Source organism: Rattus rattus, chromosome 12 (genome assembly GCF_011064425.1).
Source record: "Rattus rattus isolate New Zealand chromosome 12, Rrattus_CSIRO_v1, whole genome shotgun sequence".
Taxonomy (NCBI): domain Eukaryota; kingdom Metazoa; phylum Chordata; class Mammalia; order Rodentia; family Muridae; genus Rattus; species Rattus rattus.
This window is the reverse complement of record NC_046165.1, coordinates 7254829-7277319: the sequence shown is the minus strand read 5'-3', so window position 1 is coordinate 7277319 and position 22491 is coordinate 7254829. Positions and strand designations below refer to the sequence as shown.

Sequence of the window (22491 nt, the reverse complement as noted above, 5' to 3'; positions counted from 1 at the left end):
TGCTCACGGCAACTGTGGAAACACCGAAGACAGTTGACTGTGACCGAACTGATAAGCCAAGGCAAGTCCCTCTGCTTGGATCTGTTCCTGACAGACATTCGGCGCGACCACTAGCCGAATATTTTCTGATTTCTGTATGTCAATGAAAAAGACCCAAGGTTACCAGAGCGCCCAAACCACAAGCAGGATCATGACCAGTCTGTGAAAGAAAACCAACAAGAAAAAAGTCTAGCTAAAACCTCAGCCAGCACAGGTAGGGACACTGACTACAGAGATGCACGCAATGACTGGGCACAACCGACACCAGAAGCCATGCTGCCAGTCACCGACAAAGCTGCCAGTCACCGACAAATAAAGACCGATGCCTGGGATTCTACAGAAGAAACTAAAAGCCAACACCCGAGGTTCTACAGAAGAAGCACGGCAAAATCACACCTGCGATTTCCGTGAAATGGAAGCACGCTCATGACAGGGCCCTTTAATCCCACTCTGAGTGTCAGTCTAAATAAACTGATGTCTGCTAACAGACTCATAAGCCCAGGGACAGCACATTCTAGCAGACTCGTGAGACCGTCCAATAGTACCTTTCCTAACAGACTCATAAGACCACTGATGGGACTTTTAGTATTAACAGACTCTTAAGACATTGACAGCTGCAGAGGAACTTTTCCCTAATTAATCGATTGGCGAATAAAGGTGACAAGAAGCCAACCCCTGGGTGACGAGGAGGCAGGAGGAGGACAATTCCTTTTGGGCGGAGGCAGGAGTGAAAGCTGTTAGGTCTGGTGGGGAACTCCACCAGAATCTGCCCCTGGAAGATTTCTAACATAGAATAGTTGATGGGTTTAGGATGATAGAGTCCGAGCCCAGCGGTTGTGTTATCTGTCGATTCTAAACTAACATTGTCTGGTGTTTTCCATTCTGCGGAGACTCAAGTGGGCAGAGGGAAAGAATGCAGCCAAGGCAGAATTAGGCCAGGCTTTGGGATGGGACGATTGGGCAAGGACTGAGCCCCAGGGGAAAGGTAACCGCAGAGGAGCACGGGCTGCCCGTGGGACCCAAGCTGCCCATGCACACCCATAGCTGCCCGAGGGGACCAAGAGAGCTATCTCGGAGCTCTGAAGAGGTTTTAGCTGGGGAAAACATGCAGACTCTGGCTACATGCCAGGCTGGGAACAGAGTGAGACTCCTGCCAGTGCCAAGATGGTGACAGCGTGGATCGACTTTTAGTAATTACACGCTACAGATGGCGGCTTTACCAACAAACTCATAAGACCAATGACGGGATCTTTACTTCTAGTAGCCAAAGCTGGAAGCAAGCTGGCAGTCCAGCAGTGTATGAGAGAATCCTACAGTCAGGAACTAAAATATCCACCAACCTGGACGGGTGTCTCATGCCTATAACCTTAGCTTAGCTTAACTTTAGCTTGGCAGTCTAAAACGAGAAGGTTCAGCTAGGGTTGGAGGCTAACACAGGCTATGAAGCGAGACCTTTTCTCAAAACATTAATCAGTAGAAACAATCACTAGACAGGACAGTTTGAAAAAAATTTTAAAAAAATAAATAAAAACAACTCAAAAGCATTCTACAGAGAGAAGGAAAAGTCCAAGATCCACAGCATGAATCCACCTATTCTACCAATGCTGAAGCAAAAGTCAATCTGTTGATGGTGGAAACTTAATCAGCAGTGATCTGGAGCAGAGACAAGGAGGCCAAGCTGACAATGAGGAAAAGAGCAGAAAGAGACATTCTAAGGAATGTCAAGACCTCAGTGACAAGAAGTACTGTCTGTGCATATGTCAAAACTCAGACACCACAGATACATTCTATATAAGTAATTCTTACTCTTGAGTTGACTCTACAGTAGTCAAGCAAGGAGGGGAGGAGGAGGAGGGGGAGGGGGAGGAGGAGGGGGAGGAGGAAGAAAAGGAGGAAGAGGAAGAGGAGGAAGAAGGGGAAGGAGGAAGAGGAGGAGAAGGAGAAGAATCTCATTTGTATAGAAACAGAAGACTCTTAATATTAAGTGGTATTTCATACATCCACAACATAGGAAAATTTCTTATGGGGGGGTGGATATACTAACTTTTGGTGGAAACATACAATAATTTTTATAGAAACTTTTGCCAAAAACCACTGGCATTTCCTTTGATGCTAGCAATTAGTAAAATCTTAACAGAGTCTACCTTTAGGGGTGCTGCAACTCATAGCTACAGTGGGATCAGCTCCCAGGAAGTGGCAAAGGGCACTGCTATAGTCAACTGTCTAAGGGTGATCCCCAAACCCATGTGAAGATTAGTTTTGGGGTGTATACCTCAAAGCATGAGCCAAGGAGGCAACTGCTGTCAGTGAAAGGCAGACCACGAGAACGGGTATCTTCCATCCCGAGTCTGGAATGCACAGGCGGAGTCCGCACTTCCCTGATGGACTGTTGGGAGCAGTGAGATGGTGATGTCAACATGCCACCACAGGGACAAACCTGCATGTGGTCTGAACGCACAGTCCATCTAGTAATGTGTGTGGACAGAGGTCAGAGAACCTGACAAATAACACATTTTGAGACAATGGAGTCTGGGTCATTACTGGAAGAACATGATATGGAAACGGCAGGCTAAAGGAAGTCCAAGGTTTCAACAATGATTGGCACATGTATGTGTTCCTGTGTACGTGTGTGTAGGATGATGTCATTATGCAGGTGAAGGCAGGTACAGGATAGAACGAGGCCTGTCATTGGACGAGAAGGAAGGATGGGTGGGAGAAAAGTTTTAGAGAGGAGAGGAGAGGAGGCAGCTGAGAGAACATGGAGGCGGATGTTAAGATTCCTATCAGCACATATTATAGGTTATGACTATTCTTAAGGGATGGATGTACACAGGATTTTGTGCTGACATATTGGATTGGAGGATATTGTATGATGTGTTCTTTCATGTGGCGACTTAACTGAGTTCAAGAGAGTGTTATGGTGGCCAAACACACAAGGCCAGCCACGGACTTGGGTTGTGTATGCCTGGTGTGGTGGAATCCAGCCAGGAGAGCTGTGAGTGAGGGTAGGGTGGCCTGACAGGGTGCCGTGTTGGAATAGCTCTTGGACAGCGGGTCAGAAAGTAGATGGGGGCAGCGTGGAGCTGCTGAGATAATTAGCGCTAAATGGCCTGCTGGAGCCGGAACTAGTGACCACCAGTGTACGCATGGGATGTCGGTACGGACACTTTTATTTTTATCGAGACCTATGTGCACATCCTCATAGTGGGTAGAGGGCAGGCCAATGTGGAGTGACCCCCTCTCGTTCTTCCCAAGGTCTACAGTGAGACTGGAGCTCACTGATTCCACAAGTTCCAGGGTCCTCAGGTCCTTGATCCTCCTGGCAGTGGGATCACATACGTAGTGCCACGATGCCACTGGGTACGTATGCCACTGGGGATGCAAATCCAGGCACTCATGACTGTGAAGCAGGAACTGAATCAACACAGACATCCTCCTGGCTCCCCATTTAACTTACTATCGATTTATTCCCCATGTTGTCACATCGGGTCAACTGTGTTAGATGAGATGAGACATTTTCTCACAGTAACTCGCAGGTTCCTCCTCCCAGGACACCAGGAGCTGTCCCTGAGAAGGACATACCTCATCGAATGAGTAACACCATGAGCAACAGCCATGACAAAGGCCCGTGAGAGACTCCACGACAACTCCTGTTTGAATTCTGTTCATTCCGGAGATCGTTACCTTGGACCCCTCACAGCATCAGGCTGAAAGCTACCAATGCATGGAGCTGTGTTCTGATCATTCCATTCCTTTCTCTAAAAGTCAATGGCCGCCATTCGTCAGCTAAACGCACAACCTCCGCTCCGGACCTTGAACCCACTCTCCACCACCAACCCCTGCCTTAACCTTACCATCAGGGTCTTCCATCCATGGAACTGGACACGACACTGTCCTTCCTTTCTTTCTCCATACTTCTGTTGCATGTAATTTTTAAAAGGAATGCTACTGCCTTTCCTAGGAGGTGCTGCCCATGTTCCGGCCCCTCCCAGTTCCCTTGTGTTTCTCCTGGCATAGCTTTGCCAAGCCACCATCACCGAACCAGTCTCAGTCAGTCTCTCTCTCTCTCTTTCTCTCTCTCTCTCTCTCTCTCTCTCTCTCTCTCTCTCTCTGTCTCTGTCTCTGTCTCTGTCTCTGTCTCTCCCCCAACACACACACACACACACACACACACACACACACACCTTTGCTCCATCAATGAGAAACACTCGGACAACTTTATTACCTTAGAACTTGTCGGCTAGCACAGTTGCTCAGCACACAATCTCCTGCCCTAAACTCATCAGCTAGCCTGCATCAGCTAGCCTCCGCAGACCTGCTTGGCTATCCACCAGTGGCAGAGGCCGCTGGTTCTAGCTTCCCCGAGATCTTAGGATTGTTTCATGTTTCTCCTTCCAAAGCCAGGCCGAAAAGCCCCTTCTCTTTCCCTGTGTCTCCCTTTTCCTCTTGGGACCTGGGAGTCCCCTCTATACCCTCCTCCTAGCAAGTGGCTCCCGCCTTCTTTATTAACAAAAATCAAGAACCAACTAGGGAACCAGACCTTAGCATCAGCACCTCCCCCTACATCCTTCTATCTCAGCAGTGTTTGAAACATGTCCTACCCGGATGCTGACACCCCACCCATTCCCACCAACCTCAGGACCAGCCCGTAAGCCGTAAGTCTACCAATGACAGAGACAACAGGAATGTGGGAACACTTGCTGCATGTCAGACCCCATCCCGACTGCCCTCCACAGACAGACAGATGGACGGACAGACAGACAGACAGACCCATGAGTCCTTAACACAAACGTGTGAGGTGGGAACTCATGCCATGTTTGTTTTTACAAATGAGGACATTTGTAACCCTGGAGCCGTTTTCCTGAGGAAAAGAACTAGAAAGGGGACAACTGGGCTTCACATACGAGATCTCCGAAGAGAGCCTCAGATGTGCTCTTAGAACCGCACCCAGATGGTCACCTGGCAATGATACGGTTAACGATATGGTTATTCTGCACCAAGTGCCATTCTATCCTGGGGACAAGACGCCCATGAGGCAAGTCTATTTTAGGCCATTTTAAAGAAACTAACATCTAAAATTTTACAGCTAGAAAAGGGGGTGGGGAATGAGACTGAAATTCAGGTCTAGTAACTCCTGGCATCCCAGGGTTACAAGGTCCACCCACCTGGCATGCCCCTGCTGTGTGTCTGTCTTATCAGGACCTAGACGCTTGACTCAACTCGTAGGCACTCCTCCACAGGAGAACCAGGCCGTCTCAGACTCTCCCTCCAGGCTGACAGGACTGCATTACTGAGGTATGTGCCTGCGATCCGCGCTTTCATTCACTACTGAGGGGGATAAAGCTGTACGCCACAGGCTACCACCATGTACTGAAAGTTAAGATGAATATGCATGCAAGGCTTCCTAGTGTTACCTTTAAAACCTCACCCTAAATAGTATCTGCAGGGAGAAGCCGGCATCAAGGTGGGGTTAAAGATTTTCCCCACATGAATCCATTAAAGCAGCACAATTTAGAACCCATTGAGCTACATACAGTATTCTCTCACAGGCCACCGAGTGACCAGCTGACAGGAGGCAGCTGACACCCATGTCAATCGCAGAAGCAGCAGCAGTAATATCCCTTAGGGAAAAGCACTCCTCCTCTCGCTGGCTTCCGTTTCTGACTTCTGACCACGGAAATTAAGACAGTCCTCTCAGCACTCTCTTAGAAGATTGATAGGGTTAATGTCCCGTGAAACACTCAGGCCAGATGCAAGCTCATATCAGAAATAAAATAATAAAAGATTTAGAAGAAAAACGCTAAACCGTTAAGACGGTGTACAAAAGCACTGCTAGTCCATTCTCACTGTCAAATGTTAAGATAATAACAAGAGGACAGACAGGGGGACAGAGTGTCCTGCCAAAGTATCGCTTACTATAAACACCACATGGTTTCTCTCTAACAACACCCTCAGGGTCCTCCCTACCAGCTTCAGAGAAAAAGCTTAGCCACAGACCGACAGATAAAATATCAGATCAAGCCACATGATGTCCCTCGCTTTGGGAAGGCCAAAATGTTTGAAGATTGGGCATTCCACATTGCCCCGTCTAAATATAGGACAGTATAGTCTACATTGAACTAAAATAAAATAAAAATAAAATAATTAAAATAAAAACAAAATCAACTTCGATCTGAGAATCATGGACCTGACGTCATAGACTGCCAAACTTTCAACCAATTGCCTTTCCCCAATCCCGAGGAAGCCCACGACCTAAGCTGTCAATCGAGTGAACACAAGCATCATGGGAAGACAGAGGTACGGCAGGAATGAGAAGCTGAAGCGTGTGCAGAGCCAGCTCACCTCAGAGGTTGGTATGGAGAACAAGTCTCCTCCCTCCAGCTTTCCATTCATGGAGTTCTTTTAAAGTTAGTGAAGACCAGCAAATCTATCCAGAATGGATACTGTCGGGTAATCCGCTCCACGGAGCAAACAGGAGACTAACACAGACATGCTCGTACCTAGGCTTGGCACTCAGAGCAAGACAGCCGCCCTCAAAATCCACTCCTCAGAAATCAGTGCCAACAGGAAACTGCTATGCTTCTTCAGAGACACAAAGTCAGGAGGCCCCCAGCCGACTAAGCCAGTGATCTGAGGGGAGAAACGCTCTGTGCCTGGGGTATTCTATAATGAAAAGCACAGTGGTAGAACCCACTCCCGTGTTGAGACTGTCATCCTGTGTGGATGAAAGGTAGACGCTAGCCCTTGTCTATGAAGACCCTGGGTCAAGTTCTGAGAAAAGGAGAGACCCAGGCCCAGGAGACCCTGGGGACAAAGCGTCCCAGCCACCTTTGGCTCATTCTCACCTCGACTAGAGCTGCCATTTCCATCCAACCTGGCCTTCTCTCACACTGAAGCCCAAGTGCAAACCCTATGCCACCGGAGGCCTCAGAAGTCCCTTCCTTCTGCATCTCAGTCAACCAGTAAAGAAAAGACAGCAGCCTCCCCATAGAGGTAACAGCAGTTCTCCCAGGAATGGGGTTGGCAACTCACAGTCGCTTTCCAAAATGAGTGAATAGGGTATTCAGTATTAATATAACTTTATTAAAGCTGTGAACGTAAATACATGACTAGCTGTCTCAGTGGTGTGTGTGTGTGAGTGTGTATGTGTGTGTGTAAGTGTGTGAGTGTGTGTATGTGTGTATGCATGTGTGTGTGTGTGAGTGTGTGTGTGTGTGTGTGTATGTGTGTGTGTGTGTGTGTGTGTAAGTGTGTGTGTGTGTGTGTGTGTGTGTATGTGTGTGTGAGTGTGTGTGTGTGTGTGAGTGTGTGTGTGTATGTGTGTGTGTGTGTGTATGTGTGTGTGTGTGTGAGTGTGTATGTGTGTGCATATGTGTGTGCATATGTGTGTGCATGTGTGTGTGCATGTATGTGTGTGCATGTGTGTGTGTGTGTGTGTGCGTGTGTGCACACTGCATATGCACATGGAAAGCAGAGACACCAGGTTCTTTAGGAATTCTTCTCCACCTAATTGACTAAGGCACGGTCTCTCAGAAAACCCAAAGGCTGCCAATTCAACTTGCCCAGGAGGTCCCCTGTGTCCACCTCCGGTGCTGAGGCTACAGATGGGCCAAGCTGCCATGCCACCTGCCTTTTATGTAGGGCCTAGGGAACGATCTAAATCCTGGTCCTCACGCTTGAATGAGAAGCTCGTTCTCGTTCTCCACCAAGTCATGTCTCCCAAGCCGTGTCTCCAGATCAACAAGCCATTAGTATATAAGCTCCATCCCGCAAGGTCATTCAGCCACACATACTACCATGATGGCATTAACGGTCACTCCGTGTACACCGCCCAAACTGATTTCTCCTCGTGGATTGGGCACTGAAGCCTGGCATGAACTACAAGCATATGCAGAAGGGCTTTCCAGATACACACCCAGGCTCGCTTCAGCCCCACGGGAGCGGTCCTCCTGAGATGAGGCGTCTTATGCTTCACCGCAACATACTTCCTGCACAAGGTAGGCAAGAGGAAATTCATCTTTCCCACGTGTCTAGGGTTTCAGGCTAAGTCTCTGACCACAGCAACACTGGACTTCATAAAGAGATTTTTTTTTTCGGGGATAACCACACTGACAAACGAATACCTCTGGGAGACGTTTCCTTACAGTCAGGTGAACAAATCTGCCAAGCTAGATCAGATTTCCCGAAGGCCCACTCCGCAGTGTCGACAGAGGAACTAAGAAGAAAAACAGGTCAACTCACCTGCACAGGAGCCCTGACTGCCTGAACGGACGGACACCTCACACCTGACTGTAATTACGGTGCCCGCCACGGTGGGAATGAAAAGTCCTAAGAACTCGGGGGAACTGATCAGCATCTAGGAAGATTAAAACCTAGACAAATTACAGAGAAACTTCAATATTCTCCTGAGTGGTACAAGAGGAAGCCTCAGACATGATAGTGATGGTGGCGAAGACCCCTTGGAGAAGACCTGAGGCACTATTATCAGCCCCTTGTCACAGATCAAGAAAATACTGTCTTCGCTAGAGCGTAAAAGAGATCCTAAGGTGCCGGGTCTCCATGAGCCACAAAACGGTAAGACTGGTAAGACTGGTCAAAGGAAGAGGATACTTCGTATTTGCCGAGAAAATCCACGGGCATTCTAGGTACACCAGAGAAAGGTAAACAATGAGCAACTTCAACCACTGGATCTTATCTGAATGCCACCTCAACTAAATAAAATTAGCAAAAGGAGTCAGCAATTATGGTCTTCAGGCAGCGTGTGTGTGTGTGTGTGTGTGTGTGTGTGTGTGTGTGTGTGTGTGTGTGTGTGTGTGTGTGTGTGTGTGTGTGTGTGTGTGTGTGTGTGTGTGTGTGTGTGTGTGTGTGTGTGTGTGTGTGTGTGTGTGTGTGTGTGTGGTGTGTGTGTGTGTGTGTGTGTGTGTGGTGCATGCACATAGAATAAAATAATTTTTTTTTTCTTTTTTTGGAGTTGGGGACCGAACCCAGGGCCTTGTGCTTGCTAGGCAAGCGCTCTACCACTGAGCTAAATCCCCAACCCCTAAAATAAATTTTTTAAAACAGTGAAAACAGGTAGAGTGACGTGCAAGACCTTGACAGAGCCGTCAGACCCGAATGCTCCCTATGATGCTCACCCATCCGTTTGATGGCGGCAGCTTTCTACTGATATCCTTTGTAACTGTTCCAATCAACACAAACCTCGAATAATGTGGCAGCCCTGGCACAAAGGCATAGCACACCGGGCCTTGTCGTTGACTTCAGGGGGAGAAAGACACACACATTTTAAGAATCAGAACAAGGTACACGGAGACAGTTTTCTTCAAAACTACTTTTTCTTTAAATTTAATGTGCATTGGTGTTTTGCCTGCATGTATATGTCTGTGTGAGGGTGAGTCCCCCAGGGACTGGAGTTCTAGACAGTTGTGAGCTGCCATGGGTGCTGGGAATTGAACCTGGGTCCTCTGGACAAGCAGCCGATGCTCTTAACCACTGAGCTAGTTCTCCAGCCCCCAAAACTACTTTTCTCAGTTTAAAATAAATATTTTATACCCAAGCCACACAACTATAACATGCCCTCTACTTATATATTTCCTTGAAGAAAATTAGGTTAACATAATTAAACATCACACACACACACACACACACACACACACAGAAAGACACAGGCAGGTGTACAGGCACAGGCACCGTGTACACCTCCAGAGGCATGTGAGAGGTAAACACCCATAATTTCCTTTCTCAGAGACAGTGTGTTCTCCTAGGTTCAGTTCTGAAGACCCTGCCTCCCTAAAGCTCAGTTTGTAACAACACTGATGCTGTGAAGGCTTTGGTGAACAGTGTAAGACTTTTCATAGGGACAGTTATGAGATTTAGCTGTGAAAACACTTAATCAATTCTGCATTTATTCTTAACCTGGATTTCACCATAAGTCCAACAGACTGCCCGTCACCGTAAGCAACCACAATCTGATAGTAAGAAGCGACGTCCAGGTTATACCGGGGAAGTTTGCAGAATAAGTAACAACAATAAATTCTGAAGCCCAAGCCAAACAGCAAATTTCCTCAGCGTGGTTTGTTTTTATGGCCTTGAGATTGTGATCTTCCTGCTTCGGGTTCCTCGGCACTGAGTGCGGGCATGGGCCCCAGCCCCCAGTTTGTTATATGATTGTGACTTACAGGAAACTTCCACGTGAAGGACATGTCCCACAAGCCAGGTCACTTACCTTCCGGTAAATCATGTGGCACATGGCGACCCGTATCCTCATCCCGGCGCACTGCACGTGGTAGAAATACAAGTGATGTAGTATGGCCAGGATGAGCGTGCACAGCGACAGCACCCCCGCGTAGCCGTAAGCTGTGTGCAAGGCCGCCGAGTCGTCAGGGTCATACTTCTCAAAATAATCAATAATTTTCCCTAAAAATATGGGCTGAACTACTCGGGTGGTCTCCTAGAAGAAAAAACAAAAAGCATCCATTAGAACTAAAAACCGCACCAACGTTTCACAGTACACGCCTCACATCCGTAGGTCGCTCGCCCCTCTCCTAAGGGGGATGAAACCGTGTTCATCATTACTGCAGCAAGTGAACGCATTCCTGCAGGCCTGAACTCAAACATCGCAGGCTCAAAGACATCAGCGCACTGTGATTGGTCCAGGCGCATGCTCAACAAAGGCTCAAAGATAACAGCGCACCGTGATTGATCCAGGCGCATGCTCAACACAGGCTCAAAGACATCAGTGCACTATGATTGGTCCAGGCGCATGCTCAACATAGGCTCAAAGATAACAGCGCACCGTGATTGATCCAGGCGCATGCTCAACACAGGCTCAAAGACAACAGCGCACTGTGATTGGTCCAGGCGCATGCTCAACACAGGCTCAAAGATAACAGCGCACTGTGATTGGTCCAGGTGCATGCTCAACACAGGCTCAAAGACAACAGCGCACTGTGATTGGTCCAGGTGCATGCTCAACACAGGCTCAAAGACAACAGCGCACTGTGATTGGTCCAGGTGCAAAGACAACAGCGCACTGTGATTGGTCCAGGTGCATGCTCAACACAGGCTCAAAGACAACAGCGCACTGTGATTGGTCCAGGTGCATGCTCGACACAGGCTCAAAGATAACAGCGCACCGTGATTGATCCAGGCGCATGCTCATCACAGGCTCAAAGACAACAGCGCACTGTGATTGGTCCATGCTCAACTCAAAGACAACAGCACACTGCCATGCATGCTCAACACAGGCTCAAAGACAACAGCACACTGTGATTGGTCCAGGTGCATGCTCAACACAGGCTCAAAGACAACAGCACACTGTGATTGGTCCAGGTGCATGCTCAACACAGGCTCAAAGACAACAGCGCACTGTGATTGGTCCAGGTGCAAAGACAACAGCGCACTGTGATTGGTCCAGGTGCATGCTCAACACATTGGCTCAAAGACAACAGCACACTGTGATTGGTCCAGGTGCATGCTCAACACAGGCTCAAAGTCAACAGCGCACTGTGATTGGTCCAGGTGCATGCTCGACACAGGCTCAAAGATAACAGCGCACCGTGATTGATCCAGGCGCATGCTCATCACAGGCTCAAAGACAACAGCGTACTGTGATTGGTCCTTGTGCATGCTCAACCCAAAGACAACAGCGACTGTGATTGGTCCAGGTGCATGCTCAACACAGGCTCAAAGACAACAGCACACGGTGATTGGTCCAGGTGCATGCTCAACACAGGCTCAAAGACAACAGCGCACTGTGATTGGTCCAGGTGCATGCTCGACACAGGCTCAAAGACAACAGTGCACTGTGATTGGTCCTTGTGCATGCTCAACAAAGGCTCAAAGAAAACAGCGCACTGTGATTGGTCCTTGTGCATGCTCAACACAGACTCAAAGACAACAATGCACTGTGATTGGTCCAGGCGCATGCTCAACACAACTTAAAATCAGCTTTAAAACACAACTGGTGGGGTGCCAAAAAAAAATCATGTCATAAAATGAATTGGGGGAGCAAGGATGACAGGGGATTAGTAGCGGAAAAGGAAAAGGGCTGGTCGTTTGCCAGCTCTTGGTCTCCCCCACTCCATCCCTGTTTCCTAAGACCTTGAAATGTTCCACCCAGCCTACCAGGAAACGAAAGGATGGCCCATTCATAAGAGGCACACTCTGCCACTCCTCCTCCTCTTGCTCCAGTTGCTATCAGCTAAAGTATCTGCACAACCCGGGTCAAAAAAGAGACCCTTGCAACCTTCCTCAGCCCAGGCTCTGCACATGGGCGCACCGCAGACCTTCTGCTGTGTGTGGTAAAAGGTGCCAGGTTTCCAAGGTCCAAAAGTGATGGGTACAGCATGTCTCTATCCCCTAGACACTGAGGTGTGCCCAGTGTACCACCTTCACTGGGGCAGCCTGGAGTCAAAACTTAAACATGTCATAAATGGCTGGCTAAAAGCTATTAGCATGAGTGGTTTTCTTCTAGCCTTAAAGCAAGCACAAGGTATTGATTATAAATCAAAATTAATAACCATCTATTCTCTAAAACAAAAATAAAAACTCCACACCAATGAGGGGAGATGATCTGGGGTTTAGCTACTGAAGCTAAGGGAAAGCCATTTTCTGGCCAGCATGAAGGAATCTGAGTGTTCAGTACCCAACAGGTTGAGTTTCCTGACTCACCCTCCTTAACCCACTTCCTCCCTGAAAATCTTTATAGAGATGAAAAGAAACCAAACACTCACTGCAAATCCAAGTCACCAAAAGTAAACATGTAGGCCCACACCGTTTCCTCCTCCTCAAGGACAAAAAGCCAGGCTTGGAAACCTTTCAAACATTTCACTTGAACACCTTTTCCTTTCAAGCAACATAGACGCGCAAATGGCCGACAAGTTTGCTTTTGATGGTCATTTTCTATCCATACGAAGTGAGGAGCCTAACCCATACCCAGCCGGGAAAGAACAGAAACAGAAAGTTAACGCATCATCCCAGCCAGCTGGTCCCCAGTCAGGACATTTATAGGAGCCTCAGTCCCTCAAATGAGCCATGACATCAAATGCCACACTCTGTATGTACACGTGCGCGAGCGCACACACACACACACACACACACACACACACACAGCACACACTGCCTTCCACGAAGTCACAGACGTTCTATGAATTATACAGAAAGACATTCTACTCAATGGAAGGGCTACAGTAAAGGTCACAAGGTCATCAGACCCCAGGCACAAAGAGGCTCCTTGTCACATCTGTCACCAAATCAGGATGCGCAGAGAATTAATGCAAGAGTACTTGACACCATGATCACAATGGCTGGGTGGTGTTCACTAAGCCAGAACCCTGAGAGTCAAGGAGATCATGCTGTTCACAGAGGCCTAGGATAAGCCAGGACAGCTTGGGCCAACAGCACACTAACCTGGGCCTGCCAACAGCATGCTAGCCTGGAGCCTCCGCCGGGAGCCCAGGGGAAACTCCTTCCACATTTGCCTGAGACTCTAAATGCAGGCATGAAGTTGCTGCTGCTGCACAATTCTCCTGACTGGGTGTGACTCATGGACCGTGAAGAGTGCCAGAGAAATCAACAGAAGGCTTGGTAAATACAGGAAAAGGGGTAGCCACGGAGAGGCAGGACTCCATTGCAGAATTGTCTGTGTGTCCCAGCTGGGTGGTGCCTTCTAACAATCCCCTTACGTCTATGGGCTCTTAAAGAATGGGTTTTGGCTAAGGCTTACCCTCCTCCAAGGGGCCTGTCCTCTCTAACCCTAACCCTCACTTAGAAGAAACGATGGAACAACTACAAAAATGTTTATCAAACTTCTAACTGAACAGAATTAGGCTTTCTGGGACCTGAAGAGGGGATGGTGAAAATGTAGCTGGACGTGTTCAGATACAAGCCCATAATCCCAGAATTTGGAGTTAGAGGCAGGAAGACTCTGGAGCTAGCCTGAACTACAGAGAAAAGGCTGTCTCAAAGAAAGTCCAGCCTTCATCTTCAATTCCACTGTGTGTCTACCAGAAAATCTTCCTGCCCTTTCTCACTACCAAAACTCTTAACTGAATTCTCACGGAAGTGTTAAGAGTCCAGGATGACCCCTCAAGGCCCCAACCCTTCTTCGGCTCCTCCAGTCCATGCCATCATCTACAAAATATGGTTAGAACCACACAATCCTGTCTCCCAGTCCTCTCACCCCATTTTGAAAGAAAAAAAAAAAAAGATTACATATACAGGAAAAAATGAATGTTTTAACTAAGTTTACAATTTTGTGTTGGGACTCAGGCATAGCTATCTGGAGCCACAGGGGGTACGAGGCCCAGGTATACCACTGAGCCAGCGTCTGAGGCCTTGAAGGCCGCTGTTTCTCAATGGAGCATTTGGTCGTCAGCCTGCATGCATCACTTGGCACTTGGGCACACCGCTCTGCTTTGCAGAGAGTAACTCACTCTACAGGGCCTGAGGGGCATTGTCCCCAAGGGGGTCTGGGGCCTCTTTCATGTTCCCTGAGGACCTGAGATACTTCCTGTCCAATGTCACAGTCCCTGATCTTTATCATAAGAAAGAAAACACAGGAAAACGAAGAAGCTGTCGGAGAAACTCATGCTGTAGTGAAACGCAAACATGGAGAACAATAGGCCTCTGGGAGAAAGAAGTGGACAGCAGACTTCAAAAAGGGGTAAACAGAAAACAATGGTTAAGTGGAGAAAGATCAGAGACACTGAGGGGTACAGCGGATCTGGGGAGCGCAGTCAGACCAGGATCTGGGAGGTGCAAGATTGATTGGGATCTTCCAGCCTGACAGCACCGTGAGACCACAAAGCATCAGTGGCTATGCATAAGTCTCCAGTTGCAGATTCCGATGACCGAGTGTGTGGACCCTGAGCCGCCCTAGCCTAGGGCTCCTGAAAGCACAGCCCAATCACAGACAAACATCTGTCCCGTCTCTGTGGCTGAGACTGATGTTGGATCTGCTGTGTGGAAATTGCCAAGACCATAGTTGGTTTCGATGAGGAATGCTTCCATACAGCTTGCATCAGACAAGAGCGCACAGGAACCCAGACGTTTCAAAGCCACAGAATGAAAGCACGGCAGCTCAGTGGGGCAGGGAAAAGTCAATGTTCAGGAAGCGCTGTGTTCACTGAAGGAAAAGATGATTCATAACTAGCTGTTCAAGTGACCTCGAGCCATCGCGATGGCTCACTGGGCCAAAGTGCTTGCCCTACAAGCATGGTGACCCGAGTTTGATCCCTGGAACCCAGGGAGGAAGGAGCAGACTGACTCGCAAAACCTTTCTTTGTCCTGCACATACACAAGACACACACACACACACACACACATGCACACACACGCACGCACACGCATACACGCACATACGCATGCATGCACACAAGCGCGCACACACATACACACTCTCTGTCTATTTAAAAGGCCTTAACTACAGTACAATCACCTCTTAAAGGGAAGTAGGGATGAAGCCCAGAAGACAAGAACAGCAGACTTCATTAAAGATAATATCTTGTCCGGACCATCAAATGTTCACCCGCCTCATCGGAGAATGCCTAAGAACCACTCGAAATTTGAAAACTAGTTTTAGGAGAGAAGAAATAAGAAATCCCTTTGCTTTTTCTATACATACTGCACCCCAGGGTAACCAAAAGGCTATCCAGGACAGACATGCCCATTATAGAAGATTTAAGCTAATAAAAGCAGGTGGGAAAACAACTGCTGTGTCACCATGATGCAGCCAGCTCCCCTTCATCATGACCATCTCCTAGCATCACACACCTGAAAACACCAAGAACATGCTAGGTCCCTTGCAGTGATGGTAGCACATGCTAGGTCCCTAGAAAAGATGGTAGCACATGCTAGGTCCCTTTGCAGTGATGGTAGCACATGCTAGGTCCCTTGCAGTGATGGTAGCACATGCTAGGTCCCTTGCAGTGATGGTAGCACATGCTAGGTCCCTTGCAGTGATGGTAGCACATGCTAGGTCTCTTGCAGTGATGGTAGCACATGCTAGGTCCCTTGCAGTGAGGGTAGCACACACTAGGTCCCTTGCAGTGATAGTAGCATATGCTAGGTTCCTTGCAGTGAGGGTAGCACACACTAGGTCCCTTTCAGTGACAGTACACAGCATTGAAGATTAGGTCATCCTATAAGGGGGGGGAGGAGTCACTTTACTTCTTATCTACAACTCTGGTACCAGGGAACACGTTCAGTGACTCAGGAGGACAAAGCCACCAGGCCAGCGCCAGCTGTGGGAATCTCTGCTAAGCAAGCAACTCTGTGTTTTCCATTTCAAACACAGTAAGACAGCAAGAGTAACTGTAGAGTGAAGGGCAGACAGGGAACTGGAATCCAGAGCCACCTTTGTCAACCAGATGCATCTCACTGGACCACCAAAGTACAACGGTGTCGGAGAATTGGGCTGGTATTTAAGAGTGCATAAGGCTCCTGCTAAGGCCTCAGCTCAAGGTCCAGTGCCTGAGTCGGGAGATTCACAACCACCTGTACCTCTCTGTGCCCTCTTCTGATGTCTGCTGACACCGTACACACGTGGACACACACCTGCACTCACGCATGTACCTATACACGTAATCACAAGACAAAAATCCATCGAATGGATAAATGGCTGAACGCCAGGTACAGTGGTGCCTGCCCTGATAATCCCGACCGTCTCAGATGCTGAAGCTAGAACAACGCTTGAGCCCCAAAGCCTTAGTTGGCAGCAGAGTGGTGTTCAGAAGAATCAATAAAATGTAGGTCAAAAAACTAAGAGAGGGGAATGAGCCGTGGCCAGACACGCCGACGGCACTGACGCTTGGGCTAATGTATGTGCAGAACGACGGTGCTATAATTCTACAGGAGAAAGCTCGGGTGCTCAGTGCACATTGAACTGTTCTTAGATAAAGGACACGATATGTGGGGACGGCTTCAAAATGGCACGGGCAGGACCCTGGATGACTTAGTCTCGGCGTGAGCTGTTACGTTACGGGCGCGCATGGCTTAGAGACAAACAGGGGCTTCTGATCCCGGCCTGTTGGTGTGGCCTTGGCATGTACTTAAAAGTCTAAACAAGAAGATGACCCATGACACGTGGCCCAGTCAGCAAGCGACCTGAGCAAGAAGTGGAGCAGAGTGAAGCAATCAAGTTCACAACACACACACACACACACACACACACACACACACACACACACACACAACACACAATCCCTGTCCCTCCGAGAGCTTGCACAGGAGAGTTAAAACCTTCTGAGCTGACCATCTGCAGCTGAGGTCATCTGCCTACCTCAGAAGGACCCTGGAGATGTGAGCTGTGACTTCGTTCATTAGATTATGGCGGGGAGGGGGGCAGGGGGGGAGGCTGGCTCACTGCTAGGGGAAGAATCTGACACACTCAAAGCTATGGTTTGATCCTCTGCACAGAATGTTCAAAAATTAAGTTGAATTCCAAGGCCCGAGGAAACACTGTAATTAGTGGCTAAGACATCAGCTTTCACAAATGGCTTTCAAATCCCACTGCTTTCAGACAGTCGGAGCAGAACGCAAGTCTTGGCCAGAGATGTTTAGGAAAGCCGAGTTTCCCTGAGCATCGATGGCATGGAGAACCCCACTTTAAAGGCTGGTCTCGGTCTCCTACCATTATGAATGCAGTCTTCCTCCAGGGAAGCAATTGATCCTCTGACCTTTTTAAAGAAACCATTTAAAAGCATTTCCTCTTGGTTCTCACCTCAGAGTCATCAACATAAAAATTAATAAGCCAGTGAACCCACGGGGCACACACAACTGACCACACCTGCTTCACAAGGCTTGTCCACCTCTCCCTGCCTGGGGCATCTCCCCCTGGGTCTCTATCACTGGCCTCCAAGGTCGAGCTGAAAGTTAGAGCCACTTAGAAAACAGAGCCGGGAAATGCAAACCTGGACACATCTCGGGAATCAACCCCAAGCAAAGACACAGATGTCACCATGGAATTGACTGCTGACCTCTAACCTTGCATCTGAGCTCCATGGGTAGGATTACCTCAGTTGCAGCCTCCAGAAGTCCCTATAGCCTCCATACAGACGAGTGACAATCGTGCTAGCCACAGTCTCCAACGCCATTTCCAGAAGACCCAATGCCCTCTTCTGGCTTCCGTGACTACTACATGCATGTGGTGCACGCACATACATACATACATACACACACACACACACACACACACACGCATGCACATAAAACACTCATACAAATATAACAAAATAAACTTTAAAAAGAAAAAAGTCATCAGGCAGAGGCCCCAACACCCAGGAGGTATAGGCAGGCAGATCTCTGAGTTCAAGGACAACCTGGTCTAGAGAGTGAGTTCCAGGATAGCCAGAGTTACAAAGAGAAACCTTGTCTTGAAAAAAAAAGAAAAAAAAAAAAAAAAAAAAAAAAAAACAAGACAAAAACAAATAAAACAAGCAAACAAAAAGTCTTGGCCAAAAGGCCAACTTCCTAGATGACTGACTATAGACCATAGACTGTAAGACTTAACCAACCCTTGCCATGCCTTGCCTATGACAGGCTCCACAGGCAGGAGAGTCCACTGAGGTTCCCTGGATGCCCCCAACTTCACTCCCCCACAGGCAAAGACACCCCATAACTCAAAACCCGGGCCTGGAATAACGTGAGCAGGCAGGCTATGCAGACTCCCCAGAATGCTCTCTTCACAAGGAAGGCTCCAGCTGGAGAATCATCTCTGCCCCCTGGCATTTCCCGGGAGGTGCACACAAGGGACAGATGTGCTGGGAGCTTGCTGTGTGCTCCAAGCTGGCTCTCTTTGGCCTGCACGGGTGTGTTTCGGAGTCACTACCCTACGTGTTTCTCCAAACAGTCCTCAATCTCACAGAGCAAGGTGGAGCACTGCCTAGAAATCACACGCAAGGCTTCTGCACTAGTGCCGTGCCCCCTCTTCTATGGTGGAACTCTGCTAGCACCCAGGGAAGGCCTTGCTGGGGTGATGGGTCACACGGCTGTGTCGTCTTCCTAGAGGAGTTCTATGTGCTTTTGAGGCACCAAAGAAACAAGATGCCACACTGAGTTCATCCTCCTACCACTGAAACTCAAAGGCCAAGGAACAACTTGGAGCCAAGATCACTAAAGGAGAATTTGCCTCGTAAAACCAGCTGTTAAACGAATGCTCATGGAACCTGTGAGGGTTAACAGGATGCAGAATCACCCAGGGTAAGCCTGTGAGGGATTTCTAGACTTGGTCAACTGAGGTGGGACGACAAGAAAGTGAAGGGCGCTGGGTTCATCGCTCTGCTCTCTGACTGTGGATACGGTATGGCCGACTGTCTCCCGTTCTAACCAACACGCTCACGCCCCGTGATGACTATGTGTCCCCGCAAACTGAGCGGTAGTACCAAGCCAGAGTAAGCACTTCCTCCTCTGGTTGCTTTTGTCAGGAGTGGGATCGTAGCCATGCATAAAGGAACCTGTACAACATGTATAAAACCTTGAACGTCATCTGAAGGTGACATCTTCTTGGTTTTTAGAGACGGGCCTCACTCAGGGGCCCAGGCTGACCTTGAACTCTCGCTTCCTCTTGCTCAACCTCTCAGCTAATTGAGTAAACAGGCACTTGCCACCACACCCGCCCATCCATCGGGACCTGGATTTTGAAACTGGATCTTTGCTAGCTACCCCATATAAAATTATTTCTGACTTCTCCAAGTCAGCAGCATCAATAGGCCACTCTGTGAAATAAAAGTATTTGTATTGGAAAGCAGGCTTCCTCTTGCTGGCACGGTGTAGAGGAAAAAAAAAAAAGTTTTCCTATCAGAACACGAAGGACTCTTAGCTCCCCAGGTTTCACTGCATTAGAAGGCCTGCTCGTTATCACGGTAGAGACACGATGTCACTGTGACCTCCAGCACTGGTCCCTATGTCCTTTAAGGGGATTAATCAGCCATGTCCAGTATTAGAGCATAAACCAACAAGAAATGATCTAAATGCAGTGTAATGGAAGGGGTCTGCCAGGGAAAGCCTGGTGGCATCAGCTCCAACACTGTGCCACCTGCACTGCACCACCTGCACTGCACCTCCTGCACTGCACCACCTGCACTGCACCACCTGCACTGCACCACCTGCACTGCAACACCTACACTGCATCTCCTGCACTGCACCACCTGCACTGCACCTCCTGCACTGCACCACCCGCACTGCACCACCCGCACTGCACCACCCGCACTGCAACACCTGCACTGCACCACCTGCACTGCACCTCCTGCACTGCGCCACCTGCCACCCTAGTCCCTAATGCCTGGGCTTACCCGACAAATAGGACATCGTGTCAGATGCCAGAGCAAAAGAGCTGCCCCTCAGTAGCACCTGATCCGGGTCCCAGCAAATGGCACAGACTCTGTGACCCTGGCTACCGGCTCAATGAAAAACAGAGCTGTGAGCCTCCACTCGGGGTAGCAGGGTCTCTCGTATTACCATTGCCATCCCGGATCACACCACTCTACTCCAGCCGCCGAGTGCAGTCACAGAGGGTGCTGAACGGGTGTGTGAGGCAGCCGTCAGACAACCACAGATGGTGATGGGTGTCCTAGACACACAGCCACTTTCCTGCACCAGATATGATGTTGTGGCCCCAGGAGACACTGTAACCTGTATCCTAGGTGACAAACTCAAGTGCCACTACTGCCCCGAGGCCATCTCAGCACCATTATCCCTAGGCTTAAGGTCAAGCAGCAGTCACCTGGGGAAAGTTTGTGACCTTAGACCAGCCTCAGTCCAGAAGGCTTGGGCTAATCTCAGAGCGCCTGATACAGAAACTCAGCTCTGTCATTTATTTCTGGGGTGTCCCTGGGCACGCAATACTGACAGGCCCATAGTCTGGGGCTTACTGGTAAAAAGACTACCTCCTACCTCATCGAATTCCTAAAAGGAATGAAAATAGTATCTTGTATGAAGGACACACACGTGGTTCCTGGTCAGTAGTGTTTTTCAAGGGTCTTCTGTTATTACTAAACTACCGCACTGCACGGAACGTGGGTCCGAGTAATGCTGTTACCACGACCACTACCCCGACTGGGAAGTACTCCATTGCTGTTACTGAGTGGCACTTGTCCTAGCCAGGGTGACCATGGCTGCGATGAATGACCAGAAGCAACTTGGGGAGGAAAGGGTGGACTCCATCACTGAAGGAAGTCAGGACAGGAACTCAAACAGGGAAGTAACCTGGAGGCAGGAGCTGATGCAGAGGCCATGGAGGGGTGCTGCTTCAGGGCTACGGGCCCAGGGATGGCAGCCTGGACAATGGCCTGGGCCCTCCCACATTAATCCCTAACTAAGAAAATGCCCTATGGGCAGAACTTATGGAGGAATTCTCACTTGAGGGGCCCTTCTTTCAGAAGAGGCTAGCTGTGTCAAGTTAACATAAAATTAGCCAGCACACTGTGAGTAATGAATACTACTGCTAGTAACGCCAAAGAATGCTAGAGGTTCTGAGTATGAACACTGCTGATCCTGCTGATGAGTAATGAATGTTACTGTTACTGCTGCTGCCGATATCCTGGGGAGAACCTCCATGTTACCCCTGAGACCCCCTCCTCTACTCTTCTGCTACGACTTTCCAATAAGCAGCTTCCTAAAAGAGGGGCCAAGGGTTCCACGGGATATGGTGTCGCAGGCCTCCCACCTTCCTTCCCTTCAAGGGTCCGACAGCGATCATGACGGGACAAAACTGACATCACTTCGGGAGAGCTGTCCTCTCTCACAGCTGCTGCTGCCTGCACCTCTGTACTTCTATGTCCCCCAGCCCTACTAGGCAGGACCCACACTCACTGTGAAATGACAGCTGGGTAAGCATCTGGGGCTCTACCCAAAGGGGGGACCGCCTTTGACACCATGGACAGCCACGAGCTAGGGACAGACCCAGACTCGGGGTGCTTCAGGAGCATGCTGCTTTCAATATGGAAATTACCTGTTTATGGAGCAAGGGACCGAGGAAGGCTCATCTATGGGAAGCCACCCTGAGGCCCCTGGGTCCTGAGACACTTAGCAGACACCATGTAATTAGCAGGAGTAGGATTCCCCACTCCAACCCCAGGCCTGCATGCCCCAGTGTACATCCTCCTGTACCCCCTCTTTGTCTCACCTGAGGAGCTCACATAACCAGGGTTAAACGTCCTTCCCCCTCAGGTCATGTCTAGCTGCACTTGGAATTCCTCCTTATGCAAATGAGGCATCCTCAGCACCCAAGCCCCAGCTAAAGATGCACACTCATACGGATAGTCCCTACTCACCACCCCCAAAGGTCTGAATAACCTTTGTTCCCTCCAATCCACTGAACCACTTCTCCAAAGCTGTTCCTCGGGTGTGTCAGGGCACTGCTGACCGAGATCCTGCCTGCATCCCCCGCCTGGCTAAGCTTCCCTCCCTCTAGTCCAGCCGGGGACACAGTGGGTCTGACTACCCTGAGGGAGAAGA

General features: G+C 49.1%; 1 protein-coding gene across 1 annotated transcript in view; it reads right to left on the bottom strand.

The window, feature by feature from the left end:
* Positions 1 to 22491, bottom strand: part of Abcc4 (ATP binding cassette subfamily C member 4) — a 232806-nt gene that overhangs the window by 172315 nt on the left and 38000 nt on the right. The window contains exon 4 of the mRNA XM_032917695.1: positions 10262 to 10486. Coding sequence (XP_032773586.1) covers positions 10262 to 10486 — 225 coding nt within the window. The remainder of the gene's footprint in view (positions 1 to 10261; positions 10487 to 22491) is intronic.